This window comes from Fopius arisanus, unplaced genomic scaffold (genome assembly GCF_000806365.1).
Source record: "Fopius arisanus strain USDA-PBARC FA_bdor unplaced genomic scaffold, ASM80636v1 scaffold00029, whole genome shotgun sequence".
NCBI classification, from domain to species: domain Eukaryota; kingdom Metazoa; phylum Arthropoda; class Insecta; order Hymenoptera; family Braconidae; genus Fopius; species Fopius arisanus.
The window spans coordinates 301,497-329,467 of NW_011887768.1; the positions used below are offsets into that span (position 1 = coordinate 301,497).

The window sequence follows — 27,971 nt, forward strand, 5'->3', positions numbered from 1 at the left end:
ATCGATTTAAACGTGTAGGCTGGCCATGTATACCGCGATAATACCGTTAAACTATTTCACCCACCTTTTTTTTTTATAGCGAATAATGTGGATGAGAATGCCAACGGGAATGAAAAAATATCGAGGCTATATGTGGAAATTTGTTCTGTTATTTTTGTCTAATAATTTTCAACGCAATATTACTCTCGTGTGATATTTAAATTCCAAATGGAATGTATTGCAGGTAAAATTGAAGAATCAAGAACTTTCTTCTCTTCTTCCAAAACATATGCATTGGTACATCAATGTTTGGCCAATACCTGACCAATTGTATATATACCGAACGATTTAATTACGCTCGTAAAGCGATAATGTTCCACTGTACTGCACCGACGTCACATCTATACATAGTTATTTACTCTCAACGGCTCATTTAAACAGTGTGTTAATTATCATGCCAAAGTCCGAGCTTAAGAGTTCATAAATATATTGCTCTATTGCACGGTGAAATTTATCATTTCCTTGGAAAACAATGAATTTTTTTTACAATACGATATGAGATGAGAGGATTAACCTGATGCTGCCAGAGATCTGCTCAACCTACGATTGACTGCTGATTCATAGGATAAACATAGCGGAATTCCCTCCTCTTCCTTGTTCCTTCACCGCCGATATTCACGTGTGACGCCCATGCAATTACTCGGTGCAATTGCATGCAAAATTCCCGTAAATTTTTATTCTCGTAACAATTTTATTTGTACCCCAGCCAACGCACGGTGTGAAGCCCAACGGTACTTTATCTATGTGATTCTCCTTTGTCCTTATGATGTTTCTACAATTCCATGAGGACAGAAGGAAAATCCGTGAACTTGGGTGAGAAAAAAAAATTCAAGTCCAACATTACTGCAAATTGTCATTGCTGGGATAAATAATTAATAACCATTACACCCTCTTCTCTCATCTTTTAAAATTTTCTTACTTTTATTTGGAAAAAAAATGAGTATATCTTTGGCATTCTTCTTAACTATTTTAATGATGGGAATCACTCCCACAGTTGGTGTGCGTGTGCAACGGCCCCTCATGGGATTTTCTTTGCCATTCTAACGTTACCTATCAGACCAGATGCGCTCTTAGTTTCTTCCACGTGCGATATTTATCCACTTCCGGATGGGGATACTAAATTCTCACAATTATAAGAATATTTCCTACTACAGGAAGCCCATCATTGGCCGGTGAAAGACTTGAATGCATCGGTGTGGTGAATTTCAGTGATTATTCAAAAGTCATCAAAAGTTTGAAAATTTAGGTGTAACCAATGAAAAATATTTTTTAATATAAGGAATTTTTCAGGTGGACAATATGTCATGGTGTTTGTTATGAAATTTTATTGTTCTTTTGAAATTGTTGTGAGTCCTCTTGCCAGAAATGAGGCTCAGCATTATTCAGTATTATTCAGGGCACACACTTGACCAGACGATTTGGCCGGCATGTGGATGCCGTACTTGTCCCCAAATGTACAATCCAAGGAGACAACCAACCATTTATTCTCCTTTCTATTCTTCTTCTCCACATTTTTTCTCTTTCTCTCCACAATGACCTTTTTATTCGAAAAATTCTATACAACAGAGAAACAATGATCTCTTGGTTCATGAATAGCGAGAGGTGCAGATGGAATATTTCATTGAGTGCAATAAAATTTTAAGAGACTTTAACGGGTGAAATTTATTGTCAATCTAGTTGCTAAATGTAGCTTTTTAAGTCCTAAATCTCTCATGAGTCGTTCAATTTGCTATTTTTTTTTTAATTGTGTCGGAAAAAGCATTTGCAAGTAGAAGAAAATTTTTGTAGAGAGGAGAAGGAAAGGAGCGAGTGAAGGAGGAGGCGAATAGAAAATATGGCCATGATATTTACTGGTGCGGCCTCCGCGTGAAAGTGTTCTCCTGTGCCTCATATACGACTCGGGATATTGCGCGATGTGAACCAAGACGTGTAATCACCTTCGCGACAGTATACACCGAAATTCACTCAAAACTCATTTTTCGGTAATTATCCTACCTCCAGCGATTTTTAGAAGAAAAAAAAAGGTCAAGTACTTTTTGAGATATTTCAAAAAAATTGGATTTTTAGAAAAATTGGTATATCTCGAAAAATCCTTGTTCGCTCGATCTCAAATTTCACCTACATGTGCTTTCAAACAACACCCACTATTCCCCAAAATTTCAGATTTTTATCTTCAATTCTACTCCTTCTCTGGATTTTTATTGTTTGAAAATCGAAAAATTCGAAATCCGAAAAATCATTTACCTGAAATTTCATTTTTTTCACATTTCATAACATTCCACCCAATTTTCCAAAAATGAGAAATCTAAAAAATGATTGATTACTTTCATTCGGAATAATAAAGGAACATGGATTAATGAGCAAATAATGGATTATGAGTGATAAGTGGAATGAAAAAGAAATTGTTAAGTTAAAAATAAGAAAATGTGGTGGGGAGTAGCGGGGAAAGGGGGAGCTTTCTCGTATTGCTCATTGGAGTGGCGAAGGAGAGGATCTGAGGAGTGACTCGGTGACGTCACTGGTTCACTCACGAGTAGAATAGGCCTCTCACTTGGTCGGTGGCCCTCGACTCGGTCGGTTCACGCTCTTTCCCATACTCAAACATAATTTTATTTAATTAAAAAACGGAAACAAAAAACATTACATTATAACAAAAAGAGAAAGCTTACCTCTCAGCGCTGTGTCTGTCGTCATTTATATAAGTCCTTGATCAGTTATTAGTAAACAAAGAGTTGAGGAGTGTTTTTTCATTATTGTGAAAGGTGAAATGAGGGCTGCAATGCGTGAATATTGTATTACATTGTGTGCACTCGGAATGCAATCGTATGTTTATGGAGTATTTAAAAATTGAATGGAAATTATTTTAACATTTGAGTGATGAAAATTGAATTTTACGTGCTAGTGACATTCTGGATACCATTGATGGATTAGATATTCTTTTAAGGGTAAGTCCCACACACCCGATGGTGATTTAAAAAAATTATTTTGATGAATAAAAATGAATATTAAATGAATATGAATAATTTTGAAAAGAGTGAGAAATAGGAGGAATTCGTTGGAATATCTGGAGGGCTGGGAAGAAGGAAAAATCATTTTGGATTTAGCGTCGGTCCATCGAATTTTCCAATTATTGGTACTCACCTTGCCAATGGTACCGTGGCATTGCTTCATGCATGATCACCTCATCCCACCGGTTCATTCCCGGGAAAATGGTCTATCGTCTCAACTACTCATCTTCCAATCCAAATATCACAATATTCATTCTTACAAACTGTAATTTGCATACACAGGTATCCGTGACCGCGAATTACAAGTGTAGAATAAAGAGAGATGTATGAATACATGCGGATGCTAAGTGAAGTTTGTACTGGAGGCATTGAGGAAGCAGGTGGCCGCCTTTCCTCGGCCACGGAGCATTTATCCCGTGCGTTCCATTAAACATTTCCCCGGCTGCTTCTAACGGTCCACCTAAAATCTCATTTCCGTGGAACACCTGTTTGTCTCTTCTCCTTGTCTCTATGATATCGTTGTTTGTCATTTCTCAATGATTCCAACGATTTTGGCATTTTCATAAATTTTCCTTTCACCCCAGCCAACTGCTTCCCTGAATACAATTATTTATTTCTCCCGAATTTACAACCCACTGCATTTACCTTTTCAATTTTATTATTATAAATATATCCATCATACATTGACCTTTGAATATATTTTCCATCTCACTTGATAGTTTTTCTTAGTCGAGAGAAACTCGAGGCCGAGAATATCTTATCATCTTGAAATTAGAATTCGAGTGCAATCGTATTCTCTCAGCATAAATTATGATTATTCATATTCATATCTATCGATTGCCGAGGGCGTGTCGAATGATTCTGTAGAAGACAAAAATATAGTTATTTATGATTGTATACCTCAGGCTTGTAGAATTATTGGAACGTAACGTCACTGTGAGCATTCGAGCGACAAATGTTTCATCTGAACTCCTCCAAAAGCTCAGTAGGTCCATAAATATCTCCTGATGAACATTTTGCATCATCAGTGATGATCCTTTGAATGCTAATCAACATGAAAAGCCGATAAATCGATCATTGCAGTGATGTCAACGATCAATGCTGCACAGCCAGTTTCATTGCATAAGGATCCGTTCCTTCATTTTTCTTGGTTACAACGAGCCATAAATAAGCCAACAAGTTGATTAATTAATGATCGTGTCTGGCCTCGAGGTCTAAATTGAATACTCATCTGTCTGCATTAGTGTCCAAGGGCAGGAGACAATTATCAACAAATTATATAGATTTTAAACTATCTCTCAAAATTCAGTAGTGAAGTGTTAATAAGGGAGACAAGTTGACTGATCTTTCAATTGAATTAGCAATATTCATTAATCTAAGCCAGATAGCAGAATTTTTATAATAACATTTATTGTAGCACTCAATTTACTCCACAAAAAAGGTTCTAATGAAAATTTTCCAGTACCCTTTAGATCCTGAGATATTCATTGCAAACTTAGTAGCCAAAATTGACTCACCACTTCGCGACTGAATTTATCTCGAATTGCATTCCCATGTCGTTAAATATTTACCTCAAATGAAAGTTAACAAATGATATTATCGTTAATAACCTCGGGTATCTCTCCTCAATCACATGATTATAATAAAATGCATTCAACCAGCGAAATCGAGATAGGGATATCGTTATATTGCGTGCACAAAAGTGGGCGAAAGTGGTTCCACCATGAGTTTGAAAACCCTATAGAAAATTCAAGTGAATATTCAGTGAAAATATTATGACAGTCACGTGGAAAAAGTTCTTTCACAAAGAGCTCACCTTAAATATCAACTGGTGTTCTTACATTTTTTTTTCCTCATATCGCGGTGTGATAGTGGATGAGGAACCGCAGAATTGCCGGTGTAAATACGATAGGGAGAATATTTTTTCACTGCACATAGAAATGAGAAAAAAAAGAGAGGAAAAAAAAATGGTGAAACTCGACTTATCAACCGCAAGTTCCCATAGTCTTCCTGTACTCGTCTTTCCTGTGGGTATTTACACCTAAAAAAATGTATAGCATTCGCGTAAAACTTAGTGTGGAATTTTTTGATTTGTCTTTTTTCCACTTTTGAGATAGATAAAAAAGATTAATTATGAGGATGAACTGTGCGAAGGCCAAGGTGCGCAGGAGTACTAAAACCATTTCCTACAGAACGGAAAAGTCAGGAGCATGAGAAAATTCAGACAATCGTGAAAGCAACGCAAGACTTGAGGAATATCGCGTATTGTCTCGTAGAAAGTAAACATCGGCGCCTTGCATACAACACCCGGAATAAATCTCATTCCCCGGCAATGAAGCGAACAGAGTGAAAGAGCTGAAAAGAAATTGCGACACTAGGGATTCATTTCCCGGTTCTTCATTATTGACATTTTTTATTCATTTACTCAAGACCATCGTCCAGCTGCGATGTGTCAATTAATCATGAGAATTTGGTAATATTTTTGATTTTCATAAAAATTGCATTGCAATGATTTTTATAATATCGACAATCTGTATTAGGATCGATGGCAGTTTATTTCAGACTGTGTTGGACTTTATTTTCTAAATAGGGAATTGGCATACGTGAGGGATGAAACAAAAATTACCAGAAAAAAAGAGGATAATCTCCTTTTTTTTCGTCTGCTGACAGTTGTTGAGTTCCTTTGTATTCCCTTCTTTTCTTTTGCGTGTAACCTCTTTGTGCGTGTCAGGGTTATACCAGAGAACTCAACCATTCTCTTGTCTCGTGTCGCGAAACCAGTTTGTTATTTTTTTTTCAATTCAATTTTATTTTTTTACGAGGTCCCTCGAAATTTTCAAGCACTTCGTGACCCTGTCATTACGATCGAACGAGAATTAATGACAGTGAATGAGCCTCGAGCCTCGGGATAAAAGAAATTTAGCTGTGTTTTACTGTTGCCTCTTTCAACAGACAAACAGAGCAATTTACCAAATGAAATTCACCCATCCCCAAAGGAGATTCTTGAGAATTTTATCGTGAAAAGTATTCTCTTGTCTCCGAAACGATATAATATCAGCAGCATCAGCTAGATTTTTTCCTGGTGTATTTATCCATCTGATGTAATAGTCATTATTAAAGTCATAAAATATTTGATTAAATTCCTCAATCGGTCTTTCTCAATCTCTCAAGTTTCTGTTTATCCATCATTTTTAATGATTCGTAATCCTCTGAATAATTTTAAAACTACGGAACATGAAATGGTTTCATATCTCTCTGTGACACGTCTTGACCATTAAAATCCCTCGGGTCTATACTTTCAGTGTTGATAGTAGTACGTGCACCATTGCATTGGAGGAGAAAGACCGGCTACAGCTCTTGTTGCTTTTGTTGCTTCTGTTGCTTCTGTTGCTTGTGTTGCTGGGGCAGTATGAAGCAGGAAGCCAGGAGTGATTCCACGAAACGAGTAAAATGCTTTGCTTAAGCGTTGAAGATGAAGAAGGAGTTCAGAAGACCCTGACTGTTGAAACCCCCATTGAGATGAGAAAATAGCTATAAAAATTCTCCACAAAATACTGTCGATCATTGCAAAAAAAAAAAACTGGCGAATATTTGTCATTTTAAAGTGCTTCCTTTAACGATCGATGAGAAAGGAAAATTCTTTCCTCAGGTGGTTTCAATTGAATTTTGCGCAAGTGGAAACCCAGTAACCTTTAGTTAGTACCGATGCACCGAGTCTAATGCATTGCATACTTCTGCAGTAATAATAGGTGAACCATCAGGGAGTAGAAGTGACTGGTCTTTGCTCTTTGCTCTCGCTTGTTTATTGAATTTCAACGGAGTTATGGCACAATTCAGAGATAATTTATGAATATCGATCAATTGGGCCAGTTTTTTGAGATCACTGGGCCTTTTGCTCTCCTATTGACACACTTAACGCCATGGCGTAACATTATCAGCGGCTCTCATCCGTACTGACCGCTTTTTCGTACCTCAATCCGGACATTCCAAGTGGTCAAGTCAACTGACCGCCGGTACTTGCCAATTGAGATGCCTCCATCGGCTAACGGTTGCATGTCCCCCTCTTTACACCTTATTAACATTTAACGTATTAAAATTTCAATGAATAACTCAAAATATCTCATGAAAATTTGGTGGATTTCATTTACATGAGCTATGAGCTGTGAGAAAGAAAGAATCGGTCATCCGAGTGTGACCCCATTGGTGTTAATACCACATGCGACCGGTCCCCAAGCAAAAACCTGATGGTAAAAAAATAAATAAAGAGGGGAATTATCGCCAACCAGTTGGAATTCTCGGTGAAGCTACAATATCTTATAAAGCCACCGACCTTAACGCACTCTGTTAAATCGTCTCAACTGTCGTCAGTTATGTTACTGACCGGTGTCCGATCGAGATTGTTGTACGGTATCGACCGATGCCCGTTACTTCCACTCTGACACGTTTTATTTATTATTTTATTTATTCCCAAAAATTCGAGACTCTGAATTTTGCCGAACTAGACTATTTCATCATTTTTTCCCCATCGAATATCGTGCAATATTTTTCTATGTCTTTCTCACATAATAATCTCAACTAAATGTCGATAGTAATTTCATGGTAGGGTAATTCTGATGCGTGCAGTCTTTGGAGAAAAAAATTTTTAAAATAGGTATTTACTAGATTATCGTCTGGTTGGCGCGTGAGCAACGCTTTCCCATGGGCGCACGTCTGAAACGCATTTAATTGCTCTGGCCAACTTTTCATCGGCTGGATATCGCTTCAACTTCAACTACTCTGTGCACATTCACACTGGGGAAGAATTTTTTTTCAAGAAGTGCGTATTTACTCCTATCAATATACCTCAATTAAAAATTCACAAGAAAATCATATCGTACTACGAGAATAAAAACTTTGTTTTACTGAATTATTTTTATTGGTAATCTGAATTAAATACAGTGGATTCAAAATTATGTTTATGTTTTTTAATTAATTAATTTACGAATTAAACTTAATAATTCAACAAATTCCAATGTGAAAACAGGTTTTGAAATTTTTTTTTAGTCAAGTAAAAAGTATTTGACTGCATGCGCTGTGCTCTTTATTTCTGACACTTCCAGTTGAGCTCTCTCTCTCTCGGTGATTCTCATTGCTTTGTCAGAAAGGCTAAATAATAATAATAATTAATCCGATAGAATGGTCCTGCCTTTCTGTGAACGTATCGAGGCATACTAGCCACGACCTGCGCTAAACGGAGCGTGAAACGGTCGCTATACCTCGACCAGTCGGTTTTAAACTATTACTTTGAGGGAGACATTGTTAATAAAAAAATAAGAGGAAAAATCAATAAAGAGGGACCAATTGACAACATGCTCACAGACTTGCTACACGTGTTGCGGTCGGACATTGCGTATTTTTAATTATCGTAACATTTATTGCAAATTGTTCGCACATTTCACTCCTGCTATGAGGATTGGAGAAATTGTATCGACGAGTTGTACACGTGTTTTGATAATAATATAAAGTATGTATCCGAGGGGTGAGTCATTATTTACTATTGCTCGTGGAATTGCTCAGTGTCAAGGCAAGTCCATTGGTCATACAATGACTGCACGACCGAGGGGATAGCCATGAATAATGAGAAAATTATGAGACATGTGATGATAATTTTTCAATCTGATAATTATTCAAAAATAAACCGTTAATGGAGTCGTGATTTGATTTTTTGCAATCATCATTTGTGGTTTTTGTGGTAATGACTTTTTCAATTTTCACTTGAAACGTTGAGAGGCACTCGCGATCAAGTTTTTATTGCTCAATCACAACAGGCTTTGGATTTTTTTCTAGAATTATTTTGTAACAGTTTATTAGATTTTGTTGGTGAATTCATCTGGGAACTTGTAACAATTTCCGTTACGCCAGGTCGCGAGAGACCACTACACGGAGAGTAAAGAAATTCCATCATGGCATGGGAACCAGTCCGATATCCGTTACCCGGCCGGACGGCAAGGGAAAAAAATGTATTTGCAAAAGTGTACCACTTCTCTCCCTCTCCCTTCCGCACTCCAATCGATTCTTCAAAATATCGAGAGGAAACTCGGGAGGAATCCATAATTTCATCATTCATCTTGTCGAGATTCACTTAACACGAAAAACTGAGTGAAAAAACTGTCGCCGTAGTAAAAAAAAATCATAAAATATTGTTAAAAAATACATTTTAAAGAATAGCTTGGAAATTTGGGAAGTAGAAGCGAAAGATATCAATTTAATTAATATATCAAATCCGTGGATCTATCTACATATAAATTTACGCAATAAATCCAGCGTATTGGTTACAACGGGAAATGCATATACATTTCTCGATGGCAGATTCGTCTCGGTACGACGCTTGTGGCTTGTTATGAAATTTTTTCCAACAAGACTGCAGACGTGATCACCACATAAGGTCGTTTGCTCACAATACACTGTCTTCCACCAGTCTCATTACTTTTATTAATTTAAACAGTACATTTTTGTACAACCACGATAATGAAAATCAGAAAAAAAGAAATCGAAATAGACTGAGTACATAACTATATATACACTGCCCACAGGATTACTTTGAATCGTTTTAAAATTATGCGTAGCTGCGTTTCTGCGTCGAAAGCGCCAATTTGCATAGAATTTACATGAAATTTGCCCAACAGCAGCTAGAAACGATCCTTTCAAATTTTTCGGTTCAAGCCACATTTTGCGGATTGAGAAACAATTACGTGACTCGATTATTCACCATTCTCGCCTCAACAATTATTTTCATCGCCTGTAGGCAAATCATCTATCGTTTTAATCGATCGTCTATCAATTTAATCCACTTAATCCTTTTCAGAGTGAAGAAAGGTGTTTTCACTGGAGTCCTGGGGTACACCTAATATTATTCCACTGCCATCACCAAGAAACGAGAACTTTCGCCTCCAACTTTTCGTTTGTATACCGAGTAAAATGCACGAGCGTGTCCGTTTCGGTGGGTTATCGAGTGTCGAATCGACTTCCAATTATACTTACAAACATTCGCCTTCTCACTCCGCATTTTCATCCTAACATTAACAAACTATTGATTGAAAAAATAACGATATCAATATGAAAATGTTGATAGCTCTCTTGAGTCGAGAGTCCACTTTCATGACTCGAAAGCCGTTTGCCTAGATCGTGGGCGGGATGCATCCGATATTCGAGCTCCACCCAGTTTACATTCTCCAATGGCACAACTATAATGTTATGAAAAACCCCATTGAGAAATTCATTATTTATTTCATTCAAAAAAACAATAAATGTCCAGTGTCTCAGAAAAACTTGAGACTTTCTATGAGAATGGAGGTTATCTCCCGTGATTGTTTCAGCATCTTCCATTATCCGTGGGTATTCAACCCAGAAATTTTGCGTAATTTCGGAAATTGATGTAAAAAAATATTAATCCCCATCGCTGCTCTAATTTCAATAAATTCTTCAGAGACAAGGTAAAAGAGAGTTGCTTACGTACACACTGACCTAGGATAGAAAATGAGTGGATCGTCTCGACAGCCAATACTGGGATGAAAGTGATTGGGTATTCGATAGAACCAATAAGTGGGACGACTTTAAAAAAATGTCGGTAAGACTATGTTCTGTCCTGGTAAACGACAATCATTCAATCATCACCATGTACCTAATTATTAGCATTTAACATGACCCGATGGCCGAATGTGTGCAACAGTCATTGAAATGCAGGCCGAGGTGTCTCGGGAAAGAATACGACCGACGTCTCGCCAGTCATCACAATGACGGCTAACTGTAATCAGTGTAGTATTGCGTGACCTCTTAATTCCATAAAATATGGACTTTTAAATTTTCATCTATACGTATTCACCACTTCTCTCGCTGCAATTACATAACATTTGACATTTCAAATGTAACGTTATTTTAATTATATTTATTAGTTAAGGAAGTTGAAAATTATGGTATAGATATGGTAATAACCGCTGCTACGGACGAGATAAAGTATTTAACTCATGACTTAATACGAATAAATAAGTAATAATCGGTAAAAAATAAAAAAACGAAGATATTGAATATATTATTACAGACTTTATTTATCGAATCCGTTTTTGGAATTCCTACTCATGATTATAGTCGGTCAAAATTTTATTTAATTGAAGGAAGAATGAATTAGAAAAATGTCAAGTTGATGAAAATGTTAGTTTGACGTGTATAAATTCACCATAAGCCACACACAGCCATCTGCGCCAAGAAACGGGTTTTACTCGTGGTGTTTCTCAGCAAAAAGCCTAGACTATATAACCTCGGTTACATTCTGCGTGCATCCTTGGTTGCCTTGGTTGCCTCAGAGAAGGTGGATACTGCCTATTTTGAACTAAACCCGAGTTCGTACGTCCGTCTTAACCGAACATTGCTAACCCCATCACAAACGGAAACAAGTTTGCTATGGGTATAACCAGCAAACAGTACACAGCGTATCGTAAGAACCGATCGTGTGACTATCACGGGTCGATGTCCTATCACCTCGAAAATTTTCTTCTTACTCATCATTAATTTATACCCCCCATATTAAAATATTCACCGCCATTTAGAATTCCTCAATGATTATTCTCCAATAATGCAATTTGTTCAATTATACAGTAATTATCGGTGCCAGAGGGAAATGATGGCGGCAAATTATCCAGATGTATCGGAAAAGGTTGAGGTTGCGTTCTTGGGAATGGGTTTGCGGACATCTATCACGAGTATAATGTCACGTCATTTTTTACCCCATCGATTCAACTTGAGAATATCGAAGGAGAATGAACTCCGAGATAAATATCCGTCTCGGGGGATCATAATGGGGAAAAGTGCGAGAGATCAGTCTCATAATCAATGACTTGCACGTGAATGGCTTTGTGATCGTTGACACATCGAGTATCGAGTCGAAAATTATCGATCTTTAAAAAAGCTGGATTATTTGACTCGTGCGTTTCCCTTTCCACTAATATATGATCGATTTTTATTTCTATATATGTCTAGGGGTGAAATCAATTTTATTCCTCTCGGCTTCTTTTTTTCCGTAGCCTAGAGAGAGGCGAAAAAATGATAGAACCAACCATCCAATTCCTGTAATAAAGGCCATTATGCAATGTTTTCGATTGGACTCCTCTTGCTGTACGTCATTTGCGGGATAAAAAATTGCGTCAGGTAAGGGGGCTATTGTGGATAGCTTACGCAATTCGATCGTCTGGGCTTTTACGCAAGCTGAAGCGTCTCGGTCGCTGCCTCAATTTTCATCATTAAAAAAAAAATTATATATATATATAAATTTTGTTCTGCCTTTAAAAGGACAAAAACAAATAATAGAAACCTTGGATTTTTATTCGATTGAATTTCTTGCATCCAATTTAATCCTTATTATTTTTCATTCGTTGATTTTTTTTTTGTGTTGAGTAGAAAGGCTGTGCAAGAATGATTGACCCCGTGCTGCCTTCACACTTGGCGGAGCCAGACAGCAGTAAAAAATTAGGCGTTACAAATGAGCTGGGTATAGATATTTCAGTGATAATTGAAATTGGAAATGACAATGACAAGTGTCGCACTAGGACCGGCTAGCGTTGGTGCGCCTTCTGCGATGCTTACACCAAAAAGATACCACTATCAGCAGGCTATGACACCAAATTCAGCCTCACCCACTCCAGCCAAGGTAAATACACACTGAAATTACATATATACAAAAGTTGTAATAAATCGTATACCTTTGTCTCATTACTTGGGATCACATTATCACAGGGTAAGAGACGAAAAACTGGTTCTCAGTTGTTGAAAAAAATTCAGTCGTCGAGTTTGAAATTCAAGTCTCTCACGAAGGACATACTGTCGCTCCGAGGTCTTTTTCGGTTTACCCTATGTATTCGTACGAGTTACACCGCAATGACTGCAAGTTATCTGATGTAATCAATGGAATCGATCAATTCCATTTCGGTAGCTCATTGATTTTCAGAACTGAGTGATAGCTTCTGATTTATTTGATTCATTCATACAAATTATTGTAATTTGAAAAGTCCCTCAAGTGGTCTATATCCACTTGCATTCCTCAAAATAAGAGAAGAAAGAGGAAAATGATGCTCGACTGGTGCGATTTGGTCGGTGGGCATGCGCAGAGACGATTTTGCCAGAGCGCAGGCGCCCGTGCTATGCGCGCCTATAGTCCGTTGAAACGGACGAATGAAGCCCGAAGAGGAGAATGAAAATGAGAGAAAATAATGAAAAAAAAAGAGTAGAATCGGTGGGATAGGACGGTGTATATTGGCCTATGGTTGAGGCTTATACGTAAGTTGTAACGGGCGTTCTTACCTTGTGTAGTTACGTGGTGGCATGACTTGTTGTGCAACTAGCGTACAGCACTCTAACACGACCAACCACCGTGACCCCTCCCTCCTCACCAAGGATACTTTGAGCACATGCATGATAATGTGACACTTTGTGGCGCAAAATGAGGAAATTCCATTTCCTTCTTCGACAGCACCACGATATTAAAGGTGTCATTAAAAGAACCGGCAAATGTCATCCATAAAAATGGAAAATTATTGAAAAAAGTGTCAGCCTCTCTTGCCTTAACTGAATTTGTCAATTCATCTCTCTAACATTCTAATTTTTTGCACTCTACATATATTATATTAATAATATTATTTGAATTTTTTCGAAAGTTTTAAGCATTTTTGAGAAGTTCAGATAAATGACAATTTTAAATCCGAAAACGATATTTTTTCACGTCAGTCTGATCGGATATTCGTCAGAAAAAAACGGCTAGGACTTTCTTTATTCGTTATTTTTAGTATTTCCAGTTGCATTGTCTTGGTAGGTTTATGGGCTCATTAGTATCCAATATTTATCAACATTCGTTCACTTCCGTAGTGACTGTGTTCATTTGTGCCCAATGTCCTGCGAAATACGACATAACCGGAGACTCCTAGAGGCCAACGTGCCCATAACGATTCCTCGTTATGTTTTAATGCCTTCCACGTAATCAGTACGCTCGCTCTAACAGAAATGAGTTGAAATAATAGAACAAAAAGTTGAAATTGAAATAAAACGAATGTAACAAAGGTATTTCACGGATATTATGGTTGGTCTGCAGATGGTAATGCACATAGTCCATTGGCCGTGAAAAAAAAAACAAATTCAGCCTCAAATAAATTCAACTTTGGCTTTCCAATATTCATAACTTTATAGAAACCTGTCAAATATTCTGTTGAAATAAATTTGAAATAATGTCCATAAATGAGATTAAAAATTTGTAACAATAGAAATAAAAATAAATAAAATACATAATATCGATCCGACTGATTAGTCGACCCGCGAAAATTGATTCGAAAAATCAACTTGGTGCATTTATCTGCAAATTCAACTCACCGTGGAAAAAAAATTCCAACTTATTCATTTCTTACTCTCTTTCATGAAGAATTCAGCTTTCCCCTGAATTTGTTCCTGTTAATCAGAATAATGAATGCTTGAGAATTATGGGTGTATTAATTTTATTCATGGAGAGGAAATTAACCTGGTATCTCACCTACTATGGACTGCTGTGTCTCATTCATGGGACAATGGGCGAACCTTTTTGCTCTTCCGGTTTTCTGTGTTAATGGGGAGAAATATTTTACTTCTTCCCGAACACACTGTTCATGAATAGTATTTTTAAAAAGGTATGATCCGGCGTTGAAATATTTTTTATCATGATGTATAATAATCGGAGTAAAGCCTCTCTAAAAAATCATGATAAAATAAAAATAAAAGCTTGAACGTAGCTGGATGGAGTGGACTTTAACATTCTCGATCTTCCACCTCTACTTCAGTGTGAAAGTAAGCATTGGAGATTGGGTGTACCCGGCAGTATTCACGAGTGTCCCATTTTCCATCTTGTCTCCGAAATGTTTCTTTCCGTGCTATCGTCCCATTCACCGTGACGCCTGTCCTTTTTTCCATCAGGTTTTTTTCCGCTTCTCTCAATTTTTTTATTCTCTTTTCTCTCTTCTTTCTCTTTTCTCTCTTTAACTACCGAAATCCAGGGGTTTTGTAAATGCGTCCTCGCAATGCCCTCGAGCATACTCCCGGCCACGAGAACGTGTCAAACGGCCACGACCTTCTTCAGGGAGTGATATCCCATTTTCTTTCATTGATTTTAATATATTTTTTTTATAGTCTTTTGAATTATGGGTGAATTACACTTGGAGTTTCAAGTTTGCAAAGATGAAAATTTTTGACAACTCTTCATTGATGAATTATTCAATTTGTTGGATGTTCTGGTCATAGACGATGTGTGGAGTTTAACAGCTGCTTGTTGATACAGGTATATGGTAACACCTGATTCATCATCGCCAGGTGTTATCTGTTTTTGTAAACTGTGGAGTTTGAAGTGGAATCAATAGTCCATAGCCACACCTTTTTGACCACTTGAAAAATGAAGTGAAATTGTATGGAATTTGTGGATTACCGCAATCGAAGAAATTAAAATTCTACATTTAATTGTATTCTTAATTAGATAAAATTGTTTTTCCTGTACTTAAAATGAAATAATAATTATTATTTCTTACTCAACATCCGCTATTGCTTATTTCATTTCTACAATAAGGGGTACGAGGATCAACTGTTTGATCATGATAAATTTGATGCACTGAGGAAATCAATTTCTCAAAGCAGAAAGATTATCCTGCAGTGCAACATTTTCAGACAAATTGGCAAATTATTTCGAAACAAATTGACAATTGGAAATAATAATAGCAGTGATTTTTTGTACAATTTTAGTAAATTCTCTTGAATGGGCGTTTTCTCGTCTGTTCCTTTCATTTCTACTGTGGATCCGTAAAAATGAATTTTTATGGGTCAATAGAAAATTCCATTGCACACCACTTTTGGCAAAAATAATACGATTTAGAGAGGCTGTGGAGCACGAGATTATCGTCAGCCATGTGTCTTCGACTAATGGAACTGGCAGGAGTACAACCCGTATAAAGCCTCGAAAGTCATGAGCACAAATATATTTCAAGATTTAACTTAAATGCAGACTCGGTTTTTCCTCGTAATGACGGATTCACATGGGACTTGCGAGGTCTCTCGGGTCGCATGAAAGTATATACCGTATTCATTCGTGAATATAATCAAATAGGGGCCCACGTGAATTATCCAACAGTACGTAATGGATAGTTTCTCGGTAAACGTCTTGTTTATGCTTGCTCATCTTTTTTCATTGAGCCTCTGAGGTTGGTTGTATTTTATTGAGGTAATATTTTGAGTTGTGTTATTTTAATAGGTAATTGAAACAATTAAAAAAAAAATTATTTACCTTCATGACAAATGGTTAAATGTTGCAGAATTACGAGAGCCTGAGTAAAGGAAAAAAATCGTGGAGTGTACGTTTGGGCCTCTCTCGGCAGAGTCAAGCATCGGAGGATTTGAAGAACAAGGGTTGGGGTACAATAAGTGGTGGAACTGGTGGTAGTGCCCTGTCCCGTCAGATGTTGTATGGTGAGCCATGGGTGTACGGTACTGTGCGAGGTGGACGGGGTGGTTTTGGCCCTCCGCCATCATCACCGGGTGCACCAGGTGCACCAGTTCTGGTTGTCTGCTCGTGTCCAGAATTTTTGAGTGGTACAACTCGAAAGATGGGCAATTGTCGAAAATGCGGGGGACACAGACTAGCTGGTATTCCACTAGGTGGAACTTGTCGTATCCCTGGAACTCCAGCCAGAGCGAGACCTAGTCTAGCTGGCATCCTGAGATCATCAGCGGAGGATCCCTACGACCTCATGCGACGTAGTCGTCTGATGGAGCCTCGTCTGAGGGCCCGAAGTATCTCCCCCCATCGTCAATCCAACTGCCGTGACACGCGTTGTCAAAGTGTCATGAGGCCCTCCAAGGAACGAAAAACGAGTGCTGATACTCTCTCACGCTCCGAGTGGTTTGACACGGAGATTATTTACCCGGGTGGCGAGGAGGTCTCGCCAAATATCTGGTTAGATGACAATCACGTAGTCCCTGTGAGCAAACCGAGAAATTGGCAGGAGTCGTCGGGACCAACTCGAACGGACGACCACTGGAAAACGATTGAGCCAACAACCTCGTCCAATTCAATTTTTGACTCCAGGCGGAGTATTCTCGAGTGCAATGTCAATCCCTACCTTTTGGTGAAGAAACAATCGAGGGATGAAGACGATTTGAGTGATGATTTGTCGGACAATGCTCTGGAATTGGAGGAGAAACCATCGTCGAGTCTTTTTGATCCATCCAAAGTGAAGTCAATTGAAAGACTGCCAAACAGAGGAGCAGTGGCTGCCATCGGTGGACAAAGGATCAGAGTCTTCAATGAGCCCCGAGAAATATCCGATGACGATGATATCCCTGTTACCAGAATTCCTATTCCAAAAGTATCACCCAAGCGACCCCCTAGACGACCCAAAGAGACTAAGATTGTTGTTAAAAGTATCTTGAAGAGGGGTAGAAATCCTTGTGACGGAGTTCGTAAGAGTGTTCTTTTCAATGTCAATAACATAATATTTGGACCGGAAAAATCCATCGACATGATCACGACTATCAGAAAAATCAGCAAAGTCCATCCTATTCCCCAAGAGGAGGATATTGTTGAAGTAGAAGAACCTATTGTGCCCCAGGAGGTGATCACAGAGCGTCCAAAATTCATAACAATTCCCAATATTAAAGAACCTAAACGCGTGGAAAAAAAGAGCAATCCAATGATTCACGAGGCTAGGATAATTCCTCAGGTGAAAAATTATCCCAACATTGAGAGATCAGTGAAACGACCGCAAGTACCTGTGAGGAACAAACGAATTAGCACCGAGACCGAGGGAAAATGTGCAAACCATCAACAGGTTGGTGAGAACAGGGCCGAGGAGATACGAGCGAATTGTGATGGACTCGATAGCGATATATCTCACCTGGAGATTGAGATTGAGGAGCTCAAAGATCAAATGCCAGATATCCCCAGCGAAGACAGGCAATTAATTGTCAAGGCCAATGGTGAGTGCATGGAATTTCATTTTTAGAAATTTTATTTTCAATGCTCCATTGAATTTCTTAATTTTTTTAATGACTGAGTGGTACGTATTTATTCAATATCTCAATAACGACTCGTTTTTATAAAAAATCTTTCCGCGAATTCAATCGAAATGAAGAAAAGAGATGGTCGCAGGGGAAAGAAGACAAGAGAAGTTAATGTGGGTGTGGGCACTGGGGAAAGGTTAAATTGTGCAAAGTGGGTAAAAACGGGGATAGAGAACGGAGATATAACGTTGGTGACCCTGAATGGTGTGGCAGCGACTTTATATGTACTTAACAATCTGCCAAAGCGTACGATTGAGTCTCTTAGTAGTTGAGATAAGGTCATGGTCGACTATATGTCTGCATCCAAATGATTATTATTATAGTATCGACACTCGCTGAATTTAACAGTCAATTAAATAAAATAAATTGATTAGATATTGTCGATATTGTGACCTTTCCACGTTCTCTATTTATTCTTCTATTCACATTTATATCAACAAATAGAAAATTTTCATGTTGAAAAGTGTCGTAATGAGTTTCAAATGAAATGGAAAGCAGATGGATATGTGGAGTTGGAAAGGGGTTTTTTTTCTCTCGGTGGGAAAGGCACGAGTCGATCTAAAAACAATAGCAGCATTGGAACCCTTATACGGAACTCACTCGCTGTACATATTTATCGATACATACCACTACTGAATGCCAATCACTATTGGTGCAAGACAAGTCAACCGAGTCAGGAAGAATTAAAGGATTGCGCATGTCTTCTTGTCTCTTTTTTTTTATTTCACTCTCATTTTCAGATATTTATTCTGGGGATGGAGTGCTGCTTCCGTGGGATGGGATCATTCATTGCGAATATCGATGAAAATCAACTGCTTAAAAAAATTGTCATTTTACTTCCGCTTCAATCGTATTCCCTGCTATCGTTAGGAGATTAGATAACATTCGGTGGCATGTGGGTAATTGTGTTGTCCTATTGGGTCAGTGACACTTTAAAAAATAATACATTTACTGATCTTAATATTGACGAATTATTTTTCATGGGCACGAATTATCTTTGTTATTCTAATGAGAGGAAAATTACTTCAAATTTAATTGTAAGGCTGACCTGAATGAATTTGGCGTTAAACTTACTGAGTCCCATGAAACATGTAGTCACACTGTTCCCACAAATTTTACGAACTGTGAATTCAAGACCTCCATAAAACATGAGGTTTTTTCCTTTTATCTCTCCATGCCCCTCAGTTTTACGCACAAATTAATGACTCGGTGCTCGATTTTCTTTCTCAATTACAGTCGTCGTACAAGAACGGGTGATCCAATTGTTCAATTATTAAAAAAAAATCATGCTCCCCACTGAGTGAGTGATTTCCTCTCGGAAAATAATTAGTCGATGCATTCAGAGCATTTTTCACCTCCAAAAATTATATAAGAATGTTTAGTAATAATGGTAAAAACGTGAATCTTATGCAATACACAATTTTTCTCTCGGGAAAATTCCAGCGGAAAGCTTATTTAAGAGTTCCTCTAGACTGCAGGAGAAAAAAAAGAAACCAGTGAATTTTCACATTAAATAAATTGCCTCAGTCTAATACATGCTAGCCGTCGGGGTTTTCGTGCACTTTCACCGGTTTTATCTGTACTCACCAACCTCAACGAAAACACCGAAATACATAGACAAAAAAAAATTGAGTAGAAAAAAAGGTTCTCTGATCTCATCTACGATAATTCAATCTCTCATAATCTTTTCTCATTTCAGTGTTTAGTCAAACTAGTGGTGTACACCATTAGCAAAGTATATATCGAGTCCCGTTGCCCGGAAATCTCATGGGAAATTAATGCTCCGCTGAAGATACGAATAACCAAATGCGTGGGCTCGAACCATTATCCATCCACAAGTATTTTTTAATTATTTGCTTTCCATTTTTTTCAATTGATAATCGAAAACGATCGGAGAACTCTCTCAAGTGAAACTAACTCGGCGATTGAAAATAAAAACCAATCGTCTGCGGGGCGAACGTCTTCCCGATTTTTTATTATTTCATTGCGTAATACAGACACGTTTTCAATTATACACTTGTAGGTTCTTTAATTCTATTTCTAGAAAGATGAAATGAAACGATTGTGGTTAGTGATATAATAGAAATCAGTAATAACTGCACAATGAGGGAAATAAAAAATAACCGCACACTAAAGAATAAGCGACTGGTATAAATAACTAGAAATATAATAGGAACATATATTTCCGAAGCCCCAGTGTTGAAATTCTAGCTGTATTTATTCAGGATAAATTCACTTGGTTTCATCCGTTTCCTATCCGTGGTCACTGTGGTTTCCTCTTCCGTATTTCTACCTGTATTTTCTAAAAAAGAAAATAAACGAAAGAAAAAACAATGGGACACGAGTAGGAAGTCAAAAAAAAAACTCAGAATGTCCGGGTGGCGCCGAAGTAAATGTCAGAAAATGGGCATTTCCTCGTGCAGTGGGATATGCGAATAAAAAAATGAAGAAGACAATTGAAATTTGTATTTCAGACGTAAACCGAAAAGCGGCTCTGATTCGCAGCCAGAGTGACTGCTCAGCAGGTCTAAAACCCGAATTATCGGCGGCCAATGTTCAGTACTTGGACACAATGCGACTGAATCTGCGTCGAGGAAAGAATCATCAAGCATTGGGACAAGATCTGATCTCAGATCCACGAAATTTTCCAATTAAAATTACCGAACTCACCGAGAAGGAAGCAGAACCACCTCCACAAGACTCCCCTTCTGGTATAATCAATGAAAAAGGGTCATCGACCTTTGACGACGAGCATTTCACAAGAATGCGACCGACAAGCTGGTCCCCACCTCCTGGAAAAGCCAAACACTTGGCTCGAGAGCGTATGAGTGATCCTGGTCCATTGAATCACGATTCATCATCATCTGTCCTCTCTTCAGCCCCAAAAATATCCTCAGAACCTAAGTGGAAATCTTCAGTAGATCCAAGTGCTTCCCGAATTGAAATAATCTCACCTTCGACGAGCACGAATATCTGCAAGATTACAGTAAGTCCAAAATCGTCTCCTCTCGTTCACCGGCTCCAGGTTGGCAGTGGTGTAGATCCACCTAGAGGTGCCAAACGCACCTCAATCCTCATAAATGGCGATCAAACGACCGAATGCGAGCCACATCCAAACGACAATAAAGTTACAATTAGTGTAGGTGGAGAAGACAGTATTTGCAATCCTACAGTAATTTCAGTCAATTCCGAGAGCCTTCCTAACATCCAGAATTCCATGGAAAATAGGACCCTCGTGATTCTAGATAACTATAAAGCTAATATTGTATTAGAGTCGAATAAAGAGACAAAATCAAAAGGTGAGGTAGAAGAGGTGATTCAACAAATATCGACGAATAACGAAGGGAGAAGTAAAAAATGCGATGGACTGGATGAGAAGAAGTGCGATGTATCGAATCAAGTATCTCAACTGTCAAAATGCAAGTGGTCCAGTTTATCGAAAGAGTCATTGATATCAAAATTACTAGAGGATTCGCTGCGAAAGGCTCGTGAGAATGGTGAGATTCTGGATGAAAGCAGCGGCGAGGCCATCCTTAGAATTTTAAAACAGAGTTTACTCAAGTCCAAGGACTACGAGAGCTCAGAGTCAACTCTGGAAGCTGATAATCCATATTCAAATTCAAGATCACCAAGTAGAAATTCGGACGTTGATTTTATGTCGTCGAATTTATTTCTTGAAGAAAATCCTTACGAGGTGATTAAAGAACCGATTTATGAGGAGATACCCGACGAGCCCCCACCACTTCCTTTGAGCCCCCCACCTACCGAGGACTACCTCAAGGATCGGCTTTATTTTCCCGATGAGTATAAAGAAGTCTATTACAAAAAGGTAAACGCTGGAAAATATCTCGGTTCATATTTGCCTGATGATCTTTTCAAAAAAAATGGAAACGATGGCGAACCGTACTTATCAAAAAGCACTCAAGAGTTTTTTAAAAAACCAACAAAAGGAGCTGATGGTAATTTATCCAAGAAATTTGAGCTCCTCAATTTTTTGATGGATGCCAAAGAGACACCTGTTCCAGTTGAGGATGACGAGCTTGAGGAGGACGACGAGGAAGATGTTGAGGATACCGAGGACACTGAGGGAGATCTTGAGGCGCTTTATGAGCAAAAAGAGACGAGTATGGGGGACTTGAGCTCGAAAAGCTCGCAAATTTCAAATGTCAGTGATAGCAGCGAGGAGTGCAATATCATTCTTACGAGCTCTCCGGAGTCATCCAAGGTACGCAAAATCAATTACAACCATCAATCATAATCATATTTTGTTATTTTTCTTTTTAGACACGGACAGTGGATATCGAGAGAACAGACAGTGGTGTAGGTTCGGAGAGCAGTCAAGCGAGCAGTGGTCGCGGTATAGGCAGACGTTGGAGAACAGGAAATGCTACCTCTTCAGGACCCTCCAGTGTACTCGGTGGAATACCGCAGGTCATATCTGGTGATGCAAAACTGTGTGATGACTGTGAACAGCATTTAGAGCCGCTAATTACCGACAGGTACAATTATTTATCGATATTTAATTAAGCTCAGCAATTAGTCGTGGTGTATTATAGTGGAATAGTCGTAAAAAGCCCAGCAGATGCAGATTAAATCATTTCAGAACACAAGACAATAGTCTGCAACATCAAACTGCTTCTTAATGGAGCAAATCGCCTTCAGTTTACTTTTCCGGTTTACTTTCATATCGATAGAAAGCCTTAAACCTGATCGGCATGTAGATTCGACTTTGATATGTCGTAAAACATTGGTTTTTTAATTCTTGAAGCTGTTTCCGTGATGTTTTTTGCAAATACACCATTAGCATAATGGAATTCCGTTGAGGAATCCGTCGTATTGAGTTTTGTTGAATTTGATGCTTTGATTGTGCTTTCTTTTTCGTGATTTTTAACGAGGAAAAGTGGGAAAAAGTCGGTACCTAAAATAGAATCTATTGAGTGAGTGAAAGTGTTTACAAAATGAGATGTGAACGTGATACTTTATGCTTGAGCTGTTGCAGTCAGATGCCAAAGTATTTTCAGAAGCATGATCAAGTGATGCTCTTTTTAAATAACACTAATCGCTTTACATACATCAGTCCAGCATTTATTATCAGTTTTAATATATATCGCGGTGATACTTCAACAGGTTTCGAAAGTCTGTCGATTAATTTCTTCTTCTTTTGATTTATTTTCTTTTCGCAAGGAGAATAAAAAAACAATTTGATAGTCGCGTAATTGATAAGAGAAGGGTAATAAAAATGAAATTTTTTAATGAATGTTCGTGTTGTTTGATTGTAGTGGAGTTGTTTACGCCCCATTTGTCTGTCGAAAGTGCTCAAAGAAGCGTGCAGAAAGGAAAGAAATAATAACAGAAATTGTCGAAACTGAACAGAAATATGGGAGGGACTTGAGGATTATCCTTGAAGAATTTCATCGGCCAATGTTACGAGCCGGTCTTTTGACACCCGAACAATTGTCCGCGATATTTCTCAATGTTGAGGAGTTACTTGAGCATAATCTAGTGCTGGCTGAGAAACTGAAGGAAGCTGTGGAAATGAGCCAGATTGCGGGTGATGAGGATCTTATTGGTGTCGATGTGGGAAAATTTTTCCTCGAGTCTGAACGTATGCTGCATGCTTTTGAGAGTTACTGTACGAGACAAGGGGGTGCTAGTCTATTGCTGCAGAATCTAGAGAAGGAGAAGGAATTGCTCAGGATATTTCTCAAAGTATCGCAGATGGAGAATACAGTTCTGCGAAGAATGAATTTAAATTCATTTCTTATGGTACCAGTGCAAAGAGTCACTAAATATCCACTACTTCTCGCTCGTTTACTTAAAGCCACACCCTTGGGTAGGGGCGATGTCCAGGAGTCGAGGAAGAGGCTGCAGCAGGCACAGTCCAATATTGAACTGCACTTGGAGCATATGAATGCCGTAAGTTTTCATGGGCAGTGAAATATTTCCATCTCTTTTGGAATAATCATAATCATAAATATTCTTTTTCATTGGCTTCAGGAAGCCAAAGACGTTACTTCAACAAAACTTTGGCGGAGAATTTCAATAATTCAAAATGGCAGGAGATCCAATGGAGAACAGGACATGGTGAACATAAAATTGAGAAAAGTTAGTTCATTGGAGTTTTCTGAGTTGCCACTTTTATGGGGTTTTTCATTCTGTTTGGCTTGTTTATCTTATCAATTTATTGATAATCATTTTGTGGCTTAGATGGCTGTAGAAGTACTTGAGTGGGCACACGAGGAGGCGAGGTTTGTTCTGGAGGGACGTTTGTTGGTGGCCCAGCCAACAGACAATAATTGGAAGAGGGGAAGAACTGTTAAACTCGCCCCTGTCACTGCTATGCTCGTTACTAATGGCAAAGTACGATTTTTTAACAAGTGTTTATTTCAATCGAGTCCAACCAAGGCTATTTAATTAATCATTTTGGTCTCTCTTGCTTTCAGTCAAATACTGATTTTTTGGCTACCAATGACGATTCTCTGTTCCCAAGGCAAATCGGCATAAAGGAGGCGACATTGCTACTAGTTAAAGAAAAGATCGGACGGTATTCCCTTCTTCGAGTGAGTCATTGTGTAGAATTGAATATCAAAATTTCGATCTGAAAAATATAAGGCCCAATCGAATTTCAATCTAACGTTAACAATTTTTAATATTCCAGGAGCCACTGTACCTTGACAAATGCATTGTCTGTTGTGAAACAGATCTTGAAGACTATTTTGAAATCCAAGAATTGTCTTCGAAGGAGACATTTATTTTTAAAGTGAGTGAGAATTTTTTGAGAATAAAAGTGAAACAGAAATTTATGATTATTAATGGATTTCAGGCAGAAGATGGTGATCGAACAAAAAGATGGTGCAAGACCCTTCAAGCTCACGCGCAGTCTCTTGGGGCCTGGCGGAGACGTCGTGGAGCTCTTCCCAATATAATGATATGTGGTGTCGCGAGAAGTTAAAAAAAAAACCAAATAACTTTTTTTCCAACATCAATCTGGGGAATAAGTTCCATTACAGTGCGTTGCAGAAACTCAAGTTTCCTACGTGACTGTGAAGAAATACCGAATGAAGATGCAATTGTAGAATTCAATAGCTTTTCAATACTTGCCCACTTGCTATTGAACAATTACCAGATGAGTTTCGCAATAAATAGTACGCACTTAATATATTACTCTAGTGCTAGAGATTATTTAAAATTAATTAATCGTATGAGATATTTGAGAATAGTAAAAAAAAATTGTGTAGCTGTGATATCGACCGGTCTTATTGGGTTTTATTTTTAACAATGGGTTCAATCTAATCGAATGCTGGCTTGCTTGAAGTTTAATCTTTATTTTGAGAAGTCGAGAGTGAGAGGCAGGCTCTCTGAAAACTCGGTTGAATGCTTCATTTTACGTCCATCTCTTATCATTCCTATTTCCAATTTTTAATTTAACGATAAAAAAAAATTGTAAACAGTATTGAGTGGCCCAATACATTCGATGAGATCTGATGTTTATCTTGAAAAATTGAAAAAAAAAAACAATTATCCGCTCTTTTGTACGATATAATTTGTTCTAAATGTTAAACCACTGTAAATAATTGACACTTGCACTGAATTATTATAATTATTCCTGGTCGATTTTATTGTGCAGATTTTGTAACTCTGCAGTATATCAATAAAATGAGAAACAAAACATTTAAATTTAACTATTTACAAGCTACTCGAAAGAACTTTCCTGCCGTTGAAACTGTTGATTGACGACGTACTCATCGTCTATTTCCGCAACACTTATTGCCTTTGTGTAACTTTTGGGAAGGACTTTAGCCGAGTCTCGATAGTTGTAGTCTTTAATTTGCGGATGCTTCTCCAGTAAGTATTTGTAGGCTGACGCTAACCTGTGCATATCCTCGATGGTGAGTTCAATGGGCCTTGTAGTTGGATCCAAGTCTGAGAGTTTGAACATCATCAGACCAAGATCGTTTTGATATTCATATGGAAATAATGTTCTGAAAATACACCATGAATATAACAATTGAAAATAACAGAGGGAGAGAATAAAAACTTACTTAACGCAAGCTAACGAGTATTTTTGCCTGAAGGAAAACAAGTGCCTGGTGATTTTCTCAAAGAATTTGAAGTCATGATCAGTTCTTGGGGTTTTTAACGGATCGAATGTTACGACTCCAACATCTACGTCAGGTTCAGGTATAAAGGCCCTCCCAGGAATAATAAATCTGAGTTTCGGTCTAGTCCAGGCTTGTGCCATCACCGATAACCGACATCTCTGGCTTCCATTCGGTTGTGCAACCAATCGTTCTGCCACTTCCTTTTGAAAAGTCAACAGCATTCTTACCCTTCCCAGAGCCCAAGCTCCTCTCTTTTCCGAAATGTCATGCAGCCATCGGATGATAAGTGGAGTTGAAACATTGAACGGTAAATTGCCAATTATGTGAATTTTTGGGCTCTCGTCGTCCCACTCTCGTTTAAGCTCCTCAGAGAAAATTTTGTTGAAATCAAATTGCATTATATCATCGTAAAAAATATCCATTTTACCATTAACTGTAGCAAACGCCTCGTTCAATATTTCCAATGTTGGCTGGAATCTCTTATCTTTTTCAACTAATATAATTTTCTCTGGTCCTTTTCTCATAATTGATCTTGTAATTCCACCAGGGCCAGGACCCACTTCCAACACCTGCAATCCCTTCATATCACCCGCCTGTCGTACTATCTTATTCGTTAGCCTCTCATCCATTAAGAAATTTTGAGCCAATTGTTTTCTTGCTTGAAGTCTGTACAGTTTAATAAGATCGCGTACTGATGGCAGAGGTGGTAATCTTAAATTCGCTGCCATTGTTACTTTATTAAATGTATCAGTACAACGACTTTTGATAGAATTATTTTAACAAATGGAAAAATTAATGGGAATAGGAAAATGATGACTAGTCGTCGTCCGAAACTGTCTCTGGCACTTCGAAATCGTCAAAATAATTCTCCTGTTTCACAGCGTGAATTGTGTAAGCGTAAATTGAAGCAGCTACTGTAGCGAGGACTAGACCAATCACTGTATTTCTTTTTCTCTCTAGTTTAAGTTTTTGAACTCTCTCCAGATTTTGTTTTTCAATAACTTTCATCCAATGTAGATCAGAAATAGACAATTTTGATGATTCTTTCGCTAGGTCAACTTTAGGCATCGTCTCACCTTCCATGACTTGGAGGTCTGCGAAAATATTATTACTCTATTTGAATTTATTATTTTTCATTTTTAAACTAATATTTTCACACGACTGAAACACAAAATTCATGAACACCCTCGTCCCAGACTATCTCGAGATCAATATTACCCCACTATTTCATTACTTCACTGATTATTAACAATAATTTGATTATTTACTCTTCGCACAGCCATTACTGCAATTTTTCAATGCTAATTGCAATTCTCTGACTTTATCACTTAAATATCCGTGAATCATTATTTTTTATTTTTCAATCGCCGACAGTTACAGTATTTATTGCAACTTGTGATGAAAAAATTGGTGGAGAAAATGGAGGTTAGAAATTAGTTGAAGTTTTTCCGGTATGTTTTTATCGATTCAACGAGTGCTCATGGATGACAGAAAAATATATGACGAATTATCGACGTAATTTTGTTTTATTAATTAATTGTTACCTGGAGTGTTCGAATTATGAGTAGCTGCAATCAACAATTACTGTGACGACACGAGAAAATTTTCATCTCTCGTGAGCACTTTTTTTTTTAGTGCGACGCAGCTACTGCGCAATGCGCGCGCAATAGGAATGCCCAGTGCTGTATCGATATTTATTTTTTTTTCTTTTCATATTTTTTATCGATAATTC

The 27,971-nt window shown here is 38.0% G+C and overlaps 3 protein-coding genes across 3 annotated transcripts; 1 reads left to right on the plus strand and 2 right to left on the minus strand.

The window, feature by feature from the left end:
* Positions 1–2,598: 2,598 nt before the first annotated feature.
* RhoGEF64C (Rho guanine nucleotide exchange factor at 64C) lies at positions 2,599–25,814 on the plus strand. The gene is made up of 11 exons (XM_011302716.1): positions 2,599–2,984; positions 12,477–12,726; positions 16,391–18,053; positions 20,612–22,362; positions 22,422–22,636; positions 23,417–24,053; positions 24,135–24,242; positions 24,345–24,497; positions 24,581–24,697; positions 24,796–24,897; positions 24,961–25,814. Exons 2-11 carry the CDS (start codon positions 12,601–12,603, stop codon positions 25,087–25,089), a joined length of 5,001 nt encoding a protein of 1,666 aa, XP_011301018.1. The 5' UTR covers positions 2,599–2,984; positions 12,477–12,600; the 3' UTR covers positions 25,090–25,814.
* mtTFB1 (mitochondrial transcription factor B1) lies at positions 25,729–27,064 on the minus strand. The gene is made up of 2 exons (XM_011302715.1): positions 26,180–27,064; positions 25,729–26,119 (listed from the first exon to the last, which is right to left on the minus strand). The coding sequence occupies exons 1-2, from the start codon at positions 26,965–26,967 to the stop codon at positions 25,831–25,833; spliced, it is 1,077 nt and encodes a 358-aa protein (XP_011301017.1). The 5' UTR covers positions 26,968–27,064; the 3' UTR covers positions 25,729–25,830.
* On the minus strand, positions 26,959–27,878 carry Ccdc56 (Coiled-coil domain containing 56). The gene is made up of 2 exons (XM_011302714.1): positions 27,784–27,878; positions 26,959–27,333 (listed from the first exon to the last, which is right to left on the minus strand). Exon 2 carries the CDS (start codon positions 27,320–27,322, stop codon positions 27,056–27,058), a length of 267 nt encoding a protein of 88 aa, XP_011301016.1. The 5' UTR covers positions 27,323–27,333; positions 27,784–27,878; the 3' UTR covers positions 26,959–27,055.
* Between the last annotated feature and the right edge of the window lie 93 nt (positions 27,879–27,971).

Excerpts from the sequence above, each read along its gene's own strand:
- RhoGEF64C (XM_011302716.1), top strand. The coding sequence starts at position 12,601 with ATGACAATGACAAGTGTCGCACTAGGACCGGCTAGCGTTGGTGCGCCT. Across the intron at positions 18,054-20,611 it reads ATTAATTGTCAAGGCCAATG|ACGTAAACCGAAAAGCGGCT; the intron begins GTGAGTGCATGG and ends TTTGTATTTCAG. Across the intron at positions 24,243-24,344 it reads TGAACATAAAATTGAGAAAA|ATGGCTGTAGAAGTACTTGA; the intron begins GTTAGTTCATTG and ends TTTGTGGCTTAG.
- mtTFB1 (XM_011302715.1), bottom strand. The coding sequence starts at position 26,967 with ATGGCAGCGAATTTAAGATTACCACCTCTGCCATCAGTACGCGATCTT. Across the intron at positions 26,120-26,179 it reads TACTCGTTAGCTTGCGTTAA|AACATTATTTCCATATGAAT; the intron begins GTAAGTTTTTAT and ends GTGTATTTTCAG.
- Ccdc56 (XM_011302714.1), bottom strand. The coding sequence starts at position 27,322 with ATGGAAGGTGAGACGATGCCTAAAGTTGACCTAGCGAAAGAATCATCA.